The sequence below is a fragment of the Lipotes vexillifer genome, unplaced genomic scaffold (genome assembly GCF_000442215.2).
Source record: "Lipotes vexillifer unplaced genomic scaffold, Lipotes_vexillifer_v1.1 scaffold817, whole genome shotgun sequence".
In the NCBI taxonomy this organism is placed as follows: Eukaryota; Metazoa; Chordata; class Mammalia; order Artiodactyla; family Lipotidae; genus Lipotes; species Lipotes vexillifer.
In genome coordinates, this window is record NW_006799071.1 from 720,326 (window position 1) to 733,297 (window position 12,972).

Below are 12,972 nucleotides of genomic sequence, written 5' to 3' on the forward strand. Positions count from 1 at the left end.
GAAAGAGTGGATAGAAAGGAGATAGAGCTCACTAGTATAAACTTCTTTGTAATTTCAGATGAGCTAGTAGTAGTAATATGAGAGGGATGAAAGATTTTAATAGGAGTAATTTTTTGTGTTGTAAACAGAAGGGTAGGCTCAAGTAGGAAGAAACTAAAGATAGCATAAAGAGAATTGACTACTGATGGAACATGACCCCAGAGGAGACAGAAGGAGAATGAGATGTAGGACCGCTAATAGGAAGGGCAGACCTTAGAAAGGGACATGTTACCATTCTAGGTAGGAGAAGAATCTGAAATAAAATATAGAAAAGTAGAGGTCCAGTAGAGAAAAATTGAGCGTATTCAAATTGAAAGTCCTCAATTGTCCTAAAGATGGAGGCAAGTTCTTCATACCCAGAAAGAGAGGGAAAGATTTCATGACTAGAGGATAGTAAGAAATATTTTAATTATTGAGGCAACAGTTGACAAAAAGTTTATTCAATGTATACCCTGAAATAAGCAGACAATTCAGTAGAGAAGACAATAAAGGATAAAAATAAGCATAATTAGGAACCCAACTGAGAAGAAATAGCATGAACTTTTAATAGAATTCAGCAGCATGGTTTCATAATTTTGCCCAGCTTCTGAAAAGCTGTTATTAAAGGAAGTTAATGGTCCCGCACAGGGTTGGGAACTGAAACTGTGAGAATGACAGGCAAGCATAGAGGAATGAAAGATAGATTCCAGAGGTCAGCGAAGACAGTATTGGCATCATGGTCTAAGCAGCGATGTGAATGAATACTGAGAGAAGTGTAGAATCTAAAGATTGTAATTTGGGTGTGGAACAAGCTACCAGAAATGAAGAAATAAAGTGCTTGTAATCAGAAACGGAATGCTCTAAGTTTGAGAAGTAAAACAGTAAAATTTTGAAGTAAAATAGTCCCGAATCAAGCTAATTATAATGCCCTTTCCTCAGTTTCAGAGGTTAAATAAGGAACTATGAAGCCAAGGTATCAGACAGGCCAGAAGTAGACATAAATGAATGTGGCAGAGGATGAGAGGGATGGAGAAGATGACTGACCAGGCATCAAGTCAGATGGGGTGTTATGATGGAGGTCATAAACACAGCTATAAGGACAGGGCTTCGATGTCAAGGTTCAAAAATAGAGGTTGGTAGAGAGAAAACAATAGCCTAAAAAATGACAGTAAAGGATAAGAAACTTTTTCAGGCTGATCATATCTTCAGGTGCAATTCAGATTTCAATTAAGGTAAAGAATTGGAAGTTCAACTTGAGAATCAGTCTAGAACAATAGGAGACTTTGCTTCATAGTAGAACTAGGAAGCAAAGTCAGCAGGGAGTGACTGATAGAGAAGCAGGTACACACAGCAGGAAAGTAAAGGGTTAGTTTGAATAAGAAATAAGCATTGCTCCCTGCCCACATTCCCCTATCACCCCTTTCCAGGTGACCCTTCTAATCCCTAAAATTACCTGTTAGGCATTATACCCCATTTAACAGATGAAAAAAATCTGGTTCTGGAATTTGAATCTTGTCCTAACTGCAAAATCTAAAGCTTTCTACCACAACCTACTTACTCTCAGTGGTTTTAAACTGTTGCCGCAGCCTTCAAGGACTAACTGGAAACCACGTCTGACATACGAAATGGGTATGAAACGCATTTTTTTTTTTAGGTATATTTTACATATACAACATTATATTAGTTTCAGGTGTACAACACAATGATTCAATGTTTGAATATATTGGGAAATCAACACAATAAGTCTAGCTAACATCCGTCACCACACATATTTACGTTTTTTTCTTATGATAACTTTTAAGATCTACTCTCTTATGCAATACAGTATTATTAACTATAGCTACCATGCCATATATTACATCCTCATGACTCATTTATTATGTAACTGGAAATTTGTACCTTTTGACCCATTTTCACCTCACATTACCCCTCACCCCTGGCAACCACCAATCTGTTCTCTGTATCTATGAGCTCTTTTTGGTTTTTGTTTTTTTTAAGATTACACATATAAGTGAGATCATATGGTATTTGTCTTTCTGATTTATTTCACTAAGCATAATGCCCTCAAGGTCCATCCATGTTGTCTCAAATGGCAAGATTTCCATCTTTTAATGGCTGAATACTATGTATATGTATATACTATATATATACACCACATTTTTCTTTATCCATTCATCCATTGATGGATACTTAGGTTGTTTCCATGTCTCAGCTATTGAAAATAATGCTGCAGTGCACATGGGAGTGCAGATATTTTTTCAAGTTAGTGTTTTTGTTTACTTCTGATAAATACCCAGAAGCAGAATTGCTGGATCGTATGGTAGTTCTATTTTTAAGTTTTTGAAGAATCTCCACACTGTTTTCCATAGTGGCTGCACCAACTTACATTCACACCAACAATGCACGAGGGTTCCCTTCTCTCCTCATCCTCACGAACACTTTTTATTTCTTGTCTTTTTTTTTTGTTGTTGTTGTTGTTGTTGTTGTTGTTTTGCGGTACGCGGGCCTCTCACTGTTGTGGCCTCTCCCGTTGCGGAGCACAGTCTCCGGACGCGCAGGTTCAGCGGCCATGGCTCACGGGCCCAGCCGCTCCGCGGCATGTGGGATCCTCCCGGACCGGTGCACGAACCCGCATCCCCTGCATCGGCAGGCGGACTCTCAACAACTGCGCCACCAGGGAAGCCCTATTTCTTGTCTTTTTGATGATAGTCATTCTAACAGATATTAGACGATATCTCCTTGTGGTTTTGATTTGCATTTACCTGATGAATAGTGATGTTGTGCACCTTTTCATGTACTTGTTGGCCATCTGTATGTCTTATTTCGAAAAATGTCTATTCAGATCCTCTGCCCATTTTTCATTCAGATTGTTTTTTTGCTGTTGAGGTGAATGCACAATGTGTTGTTCTTGAATTATATTCAGCTCTAAAAAGTTTTATGTCAGCTTACATATCTAATCCTCCTATTTAAATCTTAAATTTGTTTTCAAGAGAAACATGTTGGATTCTTTTCCTTAATCAGATTAAGGAACTTCCAAATACCTTCTAGATGATGACACTGAATTTCTGCAACTATACCCTAAAACCCTAAGTTAATATTTATATTGCATTATTTTTCAGGTGTGAAAATGAAACCAAATTCAAAACAGAAGAAGTATTTTGGGCTTACAATTTCTGCCCTACTCCATACTCCTGGACTGCACTTCTGGGCCTTATTTTATATCTTGTTTTCTTCGCACCTGGTAAACAAAGGCTTTGTTGTTATTATTGTTATGTTAATTAAATTGTCTCTATTTAGAGGAGAAAAACTCTTTTAAATTACTACATTTACTGAAATTATTTTGTATTTCTCAGGAATGGGACCAATGCCTTGGACTGTGAATTCTGAAATATATCCCCTTTGGGCAAGAAGTACAGGAAATGCATGTTCATCTGGAATAAATTGGATTTTCAATGTTCTGGTTTCGTTGACATTTTTACACACAGCAGAGTATCTTACATACTATGGTAAGAGAATATTTTTTCCAGCTATAGTTTCATTTTTATTTTCCTACTCTATTTTTAGATATGCTATCATTTGTGATTGAAAGATTAGATGGTTATATTTTTGCTATTATAAATTCTCTATATGGCTTTCTTATTCCCCACAGTCCTTGGAAATGTTTCTGGGAAAAGATAAGAGGAACTCTCCTTTCCTAAGCAGTATTGCTTATAGCCTTCACCCACCCACCTACACTTCAGACCCAAACATCTCCCACCTATCTCCCCAGTTGGAAATCTTCATAGCAAGGCCTTTAGTTTAATGAAAAAATATAAACAGAGAATGGTAGGAAACTGCAGGAGTCTAGGGCTAATGCTTGAAGATGTCTCATAACAGGGATGGAGTGGTATCCAAGAGTGGAAGTAGGGTTAAAGTAGCTCCCCCAAATGTTGTGCTATCATCTGTGCTGTTCAGGCCAAAGCATTTCAGGATCCACTGAGACCAGCGCTTACCACTGCCAAAACTATAAATGTGGCAGAAGCGTTCAAGTGAAAATGTGTGGAGACCGTAACTTGAAGAAAACAATCTTGAGAAGTGACTGAGTTAGGAAAAAACTTTGGGAAGCTACTTCAAGTTTATCTTTGCTAAAATGAAATGATTTTGGCTTTTTAGCAAGAGGATTTCTTCACTGTATGAGTTTATAGCTGTGACTGGATTCTAAATGATGAAATAGGAGGTTTTCATTCTAATCTCATGAGCCTGTGTGATGGTATATTGAATGCCTATTGCTTAGTCCATTCTCTGATCCCCTCCCCCATCTCTCACCTCATCTCACCCCATCCCATGTTCTGGCTACTTATAATTCCTTTTTGTAAGAACAGGTTTATTTGTCAGCTCCCCTACCCCACCCCTCACTACTGGACCATAAATCCCTTGAGCTTAGGCCAGGATTATGCTTTGTTCACCATTATATTCCCAGTGCCCTCCAGGGCATCCTATTCACTTAATAAGCACTCAGAAGTATTTGTCAAATGAATAAATACACGGATGAACTTTTAGATGAATGGTGAATATGAGGAAACATTATAAAAGTCTATTCCTCTCTTCTGAACATGCTGAATTGATATTTACTTTTATTTAAAACTATTTATCTAATGCTTTTTTTATCTTTATAAAACTCTCTGCCGATCACCATTTGGGACATTTAGAAATATTTATTTTCTTGGTAAAGGAATGCACTGGCATTTTAAACTGGGTATATATTTAGTATATTCAGCCTTATCCCATTTGGCAATTAAAATGTTTTACATAAATTTGTAAGCTTATCTTCCTAACAACATAAATATGAACACAATAAATATTTATCCATATTTTCTGATTCTTGAGAACACTTAAATATTTGAAGACCTAAATATAGACTAATATCTTGAGAAAGCATTTTTTAATAGAAAGTCATAGACCAAATAATAATAGTCTATGTGGTAAGACTTTTGATAGCAAAGCACCTCTTCCTTGAATAAATTCTGTCAGAAAAACATGAGGCAACAGAAGCAAAATTTAAATATGGCATAGCCAGGCTTCTTTCAGAAATATCTCCTTGGAAGAAGCTTTTTGCTTTGCATTAAGCCAAGCTTCTATCAGGTCAGCACACTGTCCATTAGGTCCTCACTAGTGGAACAATATCTCAGCTCAGGTTAGATTTTCCCTATTTATTGCTCTATATTTCAATCTATAGGTTACTGATTTATGTAAGGTATATGTTTATATTCCTGATTTAACAAATATGCACCATAATGATGTATTTCTCTGGAAATATTCATGTCTTCTTTTACTTCCTTTTATTGTTTCATAAGACCTCAAGTTTTTTTTGTTTGTTTTCCAACATCTTTATTGGAGTATAATTGCTCTACAATGGTGCATTAGCTTCTGCTGTATAACAGAGTGAATCAGCCATATGTATACACATATCCCCATATCCCCTCCCTCTTATGTCTCCCTCCCATTCTCCCTATCCCAACCCTGTAGGTGATCACAAAGCACCGAGCTGATCTCCCTGTGCTATGCAGTTGCTTCCCACCAGCCATCCATTCTACATTTGGTAGTGTGTATATGTCCATGCCACTCTCTCATTTCGTCCCAGGTTACCCTTCCCCCTCCCCGTGTCCTCAAGTCCATTCTCTACGTCTGCATCTTTTTTTTTTAATTGGAGTATAATTGCTTTACAATGGTGTTAGTTTCTGCTTTATAACAAAGTGAATCAGTTATACATATACATATGTCCCCATATCTCTTCCCTCTTGTATCTCCCTCCCTCCCACCATCCCTATCCCACCCCTCTAGGTGGTCACAAAGCACAACGCTGATAACCCTGTGCTATGCAGCTGCCTCCCACTAGCTATCTGTTTTACGTTTGGTAGTGTATGTATATCCTTTTTTTTTTTTTTTTTTAGATTCCATATATATGTGTTAGCATGCAGTATTTTTTTCTCTTTCTGACTTACTAAACTCTGTTTGACAGACTGTAGGTCCATCCACCTCACTACAAATAACTCAATTTCGTTTCTTTTTATGGCTGAGTAATATTCCATTGTATATATATGTGCCACATCTTCTTTATCCATTCATCTGTCGATGGACACTTAGGTTGCTTCCATGTCCTGGCTATTGTAAATAGAGCTGTAATGCACATTGTGGTACATGATGTCTTTTGAATTATGGTTTTCTCAGGGTATATGCCCAGTAGTAGGATTGCTGGGTCGTGTGGTAGTTCTATTTGTAGTTTTTTAAGGAACCTCCATACTGTTCTCCATAGTGGCTGTATCAATTTACATTCCCACCAACAGTGCAGGAGGGTTCCCTTTTCTCCACACCCTCTCCAGCATTTATTGTTTGTAGACTTTTTGATGACGGCCATTCTGAAGACCTCAGGTTTTGATTCCTTCCTAAACTATACTGCCTAGAAGGGTCTGCCTTGGACCCCATTCAGTAATGTTTATTACTAAAAATTATCATTAAAATGTCACCAGTATATCACTTTATTTATAGATAAATAAATAGATAAATAATAAATAAATAAATAAATAGATCCCTTGGTGAGCATTATTATTAAAGTTCCTGTGTTGAAGTACTGAAATTCAATCAAACATGGTCTTTAATTCCTCATTTTATGTGATTCAATTAAATATTTGTTTTAATCTGAACTTAATATAGGATTCTAATAAGATTTATTTCCTTTAGAATAAAGCTGAGGAATATCTGCACTCTTTAACAATCCTGGCAGACTTGTTACAGACATTTTTTTCATTTTCATTCCAAGGGGGCATAATTAAGAAAGTGAGTTACATAATTGACTTGCCCATTACATGGAGCAGGTCACAGCCTCCCAGGCCTGCCTACACCTCACCTCTGTGGCTTAACCACGGGTCTCACCAGTGAAGCCCATATACACAATTTTGGCATTTGCCTTCTTTAGATCACTCAGATTTTTATAAAAGGAATAGAATTTCCTTAATGTTATTTGGCTTTGGGAATCTGGTTCACACACAAGAAACTTCATGGCCTTTAAGAATCTTCGTAATCCATCTACTTGTTTTTGACTGTATGAGTTTAGTGCTAACAGATTTGATTTGTTACTTCTAATCATGCCACTGTACCTAAATTGTGAAAGATGATGAATTTTTCTCAATATTATATTTTATAAAGCCAGACTATATTTACTCTGTTAGATATATTAGAGTTTAGCGTCCTGATTTGGTCTAAAATGTTTTACCCTGTGCACTTATTTTTTTCTGTATTATCAACATGATTACCATCCTTTCTTTGCCCCTCCCCACAGAAGATTCCGTTTCTCTTCTTATGTCCACAATTTTGCTTATCTGTATTCAGAACACAGGACTTCATCTCCTATCATTTTTTTCTCAAAATTCCACAGTCTCCAAGAGCTAGCTTGTCAGTATCACCCTTTAGATGAAAACATTACCAATTTATTAGTCATGCTGATCTTACTAGCAACTATTCTTCCCTAGTCATTTAGTAGAATTTAATAATGCGGTCTATCACTCTTTTGAGCAACTAACATCCAAAATTCTAATAGGAATGTAACATACATTTTTTCTATTCTTTGCAGTTTAGCCAGGCAGAATTTATTTTCCCTGTCAGATCAGGAAACAAGGTCAAGACAATTCAAGAAACTGCTCAAGGATTCAGCCTGCATCACTTTGTGACTTTCAGACCTACACTCTCTACAGAGACATGGTGCCTTTCTCTCACTATAACACTCAGCTATTCATTCCAGATGACCTATTATTATTTTCTGATTATTTATCAAGTATAAGACATAAAAATATATAAACTTGTAGTAAGTGTTTAATGTAAACCAAACTGAAATGAAGTAATTTTATTTATTTATATTTGTAAATGGAATTGTATTTTTATTAAAGAAGGAATTTGATTTATTCAGGTCCCACTCCTTAAGAATTATATAGCTTCTGATGATTTAATCTAACAAATTATGTCTTGGTTTAGTCAACCCTTTCATATTTTTCCTAATGTCTCATAGTTTACCTCTGTTTCCCTTTTATTTTCTCATGGCTCCTCATTCCAAAGAGCAGATTCTTTGGAGTGGCCAATTCAGCAGCATTTTTCCTCTCTAGTTTTCCTTGAGTCTTCTCAAGAAATGTTTCTGTGGATAGTACTGAAATGGTTACTTATAGGCCTCCTAAACTACTTTATAGGCCTAAAAACTACTTTAAGAAAGTAGTTTTAGTAATGTTTTTCCACATTCTGTAATGATTCAGCAGAACTGAGAAATACTATTCAGTTCTTTAATTGCTGTACTATTTAGCTTATAGCTTGACTTTCAAATATGTCTTCATGACGTCGAGTATAGCCCTTTATTTCAGATCTGCTACACAGTGTGTTCCATCTGGCAGTCAACAAGAGAACACTCCAATGTGTCCGCACTGTACTAGGAACCCAAAGACAAGCCATAGACTCTGTCGTTGAGGAGACCACTTTTGCTGGTCTCCTCCTCAAGCGTCTCATAACCATCTTTCCTATACCAGTCCTGATTTGGGTTGTAAAACTTAACAGAATTATAATTTAAACCATAAATTTAAATAGGAGCTGAGAAATGATTTTACTTAATGAGGAAACTGAGGTCCAGGGAGGAGGTTAAATGACTGTCTAGAAGTCACATAGCAAGACTTAAACCAGATCTTCCAACTCCCAATCTGATATCCTTTCTCCAGCCATTTGTCTTTTAAGACCAGAGATATCCAGGAATGGTGGGAGGTGGTCATCTTTGGATTGTGATTGAAGGTAGATCCAACAGCATTTTCTAACAGAGTGGGTATTGGGTGGGAGAGTAAGAGAAAACTCAAAGTTGACTTCCAGACTTTGGGCATTGACCCATGAATTCAGCAATATCGTCATTGAATGTGGTTCTGGAAATACGAGACAAATGAGAAGGAAATTTCTCCCTCAAAGTGCCTCAAGTCTAGTAGACAAGACAGACAAATATATTTACATAACTGTAATACTTCTTGGTTGTTATATACCACTTTGCCTCAACAGCGTTTTGTGAAAACACAATTAACTCTAACCAGGGAAGTGAGAAAAGACTTCAAAGCAGAAGTTATATCTGAGCCTGGTCTGTCATTCTTTTTGAGTTTGATTACACGACTTGAGTTTAGAAAGACAAATTGCATTATATTCACAGCATTAGAACAATTAGAATAAACGAGGCTGGAAGCAATTTTTTGGTTCCATCTCAGACCACAGTCATGCATGATTGACCAGAAAGAAAAGTTAAAATCAAGTACCCTTTCCAATGTAAACCTATACATATATATTATTTCCCATTGCAGGAGCCTTCTTCCTCTATGCTGGATTCGCTGCTGTGGGTCTCCTTTTCATCTACGGCTGTCTTCCGGAGACCAAAGGGAAAAAATTAGAGGAAATTGAATCACTCTTTGACAACAGGCTATGTACATGTGGTGCTTCAGATTCTGATGAAGGGAGATATATTGAATATATTCGGGTGAAGGGAAGTAACTATCATCTTTCTGACAATGACGCTTCTGATGTGGAATAATTGTGATCTGCTGATATATTTAGTCATTTAAACAAACTTGGGAGAGAAGAACAGCAATTGGTGACCTCACTGCCCTGCTTTTAATCTGGTTCTTTCCACAGTCTAGTTTTGAATGACTTCATATTCTAGAATATTTGATTCCAAGGAAGATACAATCACAATGACATCTTTTTTCACAAGCAGAGATGTAAAAAAAAATCTACAGAGATTTTAAACTAATAGTTATTAAGCAAATGTGTTTAATTCCTTCCTGAGATAGTTTAAAATGAATATTGTACCCAGTGACTTCCGTGATAATCCTTTTTTCCTAAGACTATATATAATTATTAGTGGCAATTGAGTCAGTGCTAATCTAGCCAAATCATATATGTGTGATATATACTTACAGCAGAGGATTCTAAAGTATGGTCCAAGGGTATTTTCTGTCAAAGCATGGCCTGTTGGCCCTAAATTCTCCTAAGGACACGGAGCTTACCTGTGATCAGCTATTAGAAAGTAAACTCCATTTAAGCTTTCATCAACAAATTCAAAAGTGCATCCTACAGGGGCATAGCTGTCCTTATATCCTTTGGATCCCACATTTTGGTTTGTCTCTCCAATTCAAATCTGGAAAGTTCTTCAGAAGCTGACTCTGTGTAGGATCATTTGAACATTATGAAAAGCAGGGCTTTTAGGGTTTATTTTCCTACATATTTTTTGCATCAGTGAGAAGTATACATTTGCACAGATTAGCTAGCAAGTTTTGATAAGTATATTTTATTGCTAGAAAGTAAGAAAGAAAAGATTTTTATGGACCTTAAAGATTTTTAACCCTGAGTTAGTCACTTAGGTGTGCAACTGTAAACACAAAATAGCACTAGATCTTCAACTGTGTTTCAGGGTCAGTTTTTGTTCATGCCAAAATCACCAGATATTCACCATGCCTTCACTCATCCACGCTGGAGTCCTAGTATTTGTGCCTTCATTTGTGTGATATAAATAACTTCTAACAGACTATTTTTCCCCTTCTTTTAATCAAATAATTTCTGAAACAAGAAAGGAAGGAAGAAAATCAGTGGCAGAAATAATCCTGCTGTTACTGATGTTTGTTTAATTAAGTAGTGGGACTTCTATTTTTCTTAACTTTTTATTAACTCTTACTAAGGGAATTGTCACATTTTGTTACTTACGGTACTCGTCTTTTTTTTTCCTTTTAATTCTGAGAGCATAAACTCATTTTTATTTTTCACACCCTTTCTCATTTTACCTGACATTCTATATTAAAAGATACATAGATTTGTCTGTGGGTTTTTCCTTTGTCTCATGCTTGGCTTGGATTTTTTTCCTCCTTGTCTAAAAATTGGGACTTTCTACTGGAACAGATTAATGGTTCTCATATAATACGTCTTTAAGAGATGTTGACTTACTACATTTCTACAATATCTTTTCAGAGTGTTCATTGGTTTTTATGCTCATTCATCAGTGAACTCCAATTTTCACTCGTATGTTAAGAACTATATAGTATGTACAAAATCACTCACAAAATTACTTGCTAGTTCCAGTGGAAATACGAATGACTCTTCTGTGGTCAGTTAAGAGTGCGTACATTTGATGCATTTTAAAATAGCCCTAAATATCTAATAAGGTACTCTTTGGAGTGAAAAAGTGGCTCTCTGTAAATTCAGTATGTTTCTGCCAGTCTCCAAGATGGCTTGGTCTCTCTTGCTTGTTCTTATCACAATGATCACAGCTGAGAATGTAGCCAAGGAGGTTCATTCTCTAAACCTAAAAATCCTTCAGCCAAAAAAGAGTTTTCTCCCTTTGATAATTTCATGTAACTAAAAAAAATTAGAGAGCTTCTTTCCTTGAATTAGGCACTTTGGCAATTGATTTCTAAGGGGATATTGATTTTGATTTTCCCCAGAAAAGCAGATGTGCTTTGATAGAGAAAGTTATTATTCTATCAATATTTCTTATCCCATAAGAAATTTATTATCTGTATAATATTTCACACAGGTAGAGTGAAGCAGAAAATGAACTATTGTGTGGTAAAATATATCAGAATATAATGTGGAGAAAAAGTATTTAGACCCATAAAATGATCTCTTTAGAAGTTTGTTTTCCTGATTTATCCAAATAATTGCCTCAATTCTTCTCTTTATTGTATACATAGCCTTAACTATATGCTTATACTCAGCTGAGCTGAATGCACAGTAACTTTATTAAAGGAGCACCTGGGCTCATTATTTCCTAAAGCAGAACATAGCCTGTTCTCCTTGGCATAAGCAAATGGTGTTTTCAACTTTATATCCATAAATGCACATAATAACAGGGAAAAATAGCCACAGTTCTCTTCCTCTATTCTCCTCAATTCCTTCTACAAGGGACTACTTGTTATTTATATAGTGATAAAGATAATATTCCATATCTTTGAAGTATAAGAGAGGCACAGTATAAGAATTATTTATAATTTTTTAATAGCAACTACTTGAAAAGGAACCTTATACAATTAGGGTATTATTTTTAGATTCAGTGAACATTTATAGTATATTAAAAATTAAATGTTTGAATTTTGCAGGTTTTTTAGTATTATGCACCTTTTAAGTTATCAAGCATCTTTGGCTACCACTATCAACTTGAAAACATTCCATTTGAAGTATCATCAAATATATATTTTGTAGGACAATTTATATATGGTATGATTTGACCTACCATATTAAAACATATTAAGCATCATGCTTTTAGCTGAAATTATATGTTTCCTTCTAAACATGCTGCAAATTTAATAGAGGTATATTGTGATTTAGGAAAATATAGGGAAGACAGTCATAACCCCTACTGAGGCTTAGCTGGATGGCTGGTGAGATCTGCACTAGACTTAAGAGAATGTAACATTTCATCTGCATCTGAACACATAAGGCTAAATGTGATGTCAGATTTTAAAGATTTGGTATTAATGTTTTTCTTAAATATAAAATTTCTTATAATTTTGATTGTTGCACCTTAGTCAATAATTGCCCAAAACATGATTTTTAATGTATATGTAAAAGATCTAAATTAAAACTAGATTTAAAGGGTAATATTTCCATTTGAAATTTTGTTCCCAGTCATATGCAGTAGTTAGTTCCCAGATGGAAAATGCTATGAGAGTAATGCTATCAAGTGCTTTTCATATTTTTATTTTACCACTGAACCATTTTAATATAAAAGAGTCTAAATATTATTTCTTAAGTTATTCAGTCTAAAATAGGAAATCTGTTAAAGCAGAGAATTTAGAAATTGTTTACTATAATTTCAAAATGAATTATATAGAGGAAGAATTAATAGGAAAAATATAAGTTGACAACTTATCCTTTTCCTTTTATATCAGAAAGTAAAACTGAAATGTACTATAATAATCC

General features: G+C 35.4%; 1 protein-coding gene across 1 annotated transcript in view; it reads left to right on the plus strand.

Annotated features, from left to right (window-relative positions):
- SLC2A13 (solute carrier family 2 member 13) overlaps positions 1 to 10,885 on the plus strand; it is a 441,864-nt gene extending 430,979 nt beyond the window's left edge. The window contains exons 8-10 of the mRNA XM_007471477.1: positions 3,138 to 3,259; positions 3,372 to 3,524; positions 9,366 to 10,885. Of these exons, the coding sequence (XP_007471539.1) occupies positions 3,138 to 3,259; positions 3,372 to 3,524; positions 9,366 to 9,592 (502 nt within the window). The 3' untranslated portion in view covers positions 9,593 to 10,885. The remainder of the gene's footprint in view (positions 1 to 3,137; positions 3,260 to 3,371; positions 3,525 to 9,365) is intronic.
- The last annotated feature ends 2,087 nt before the right edge of the window (positions 10,886 to 12,972 follow it).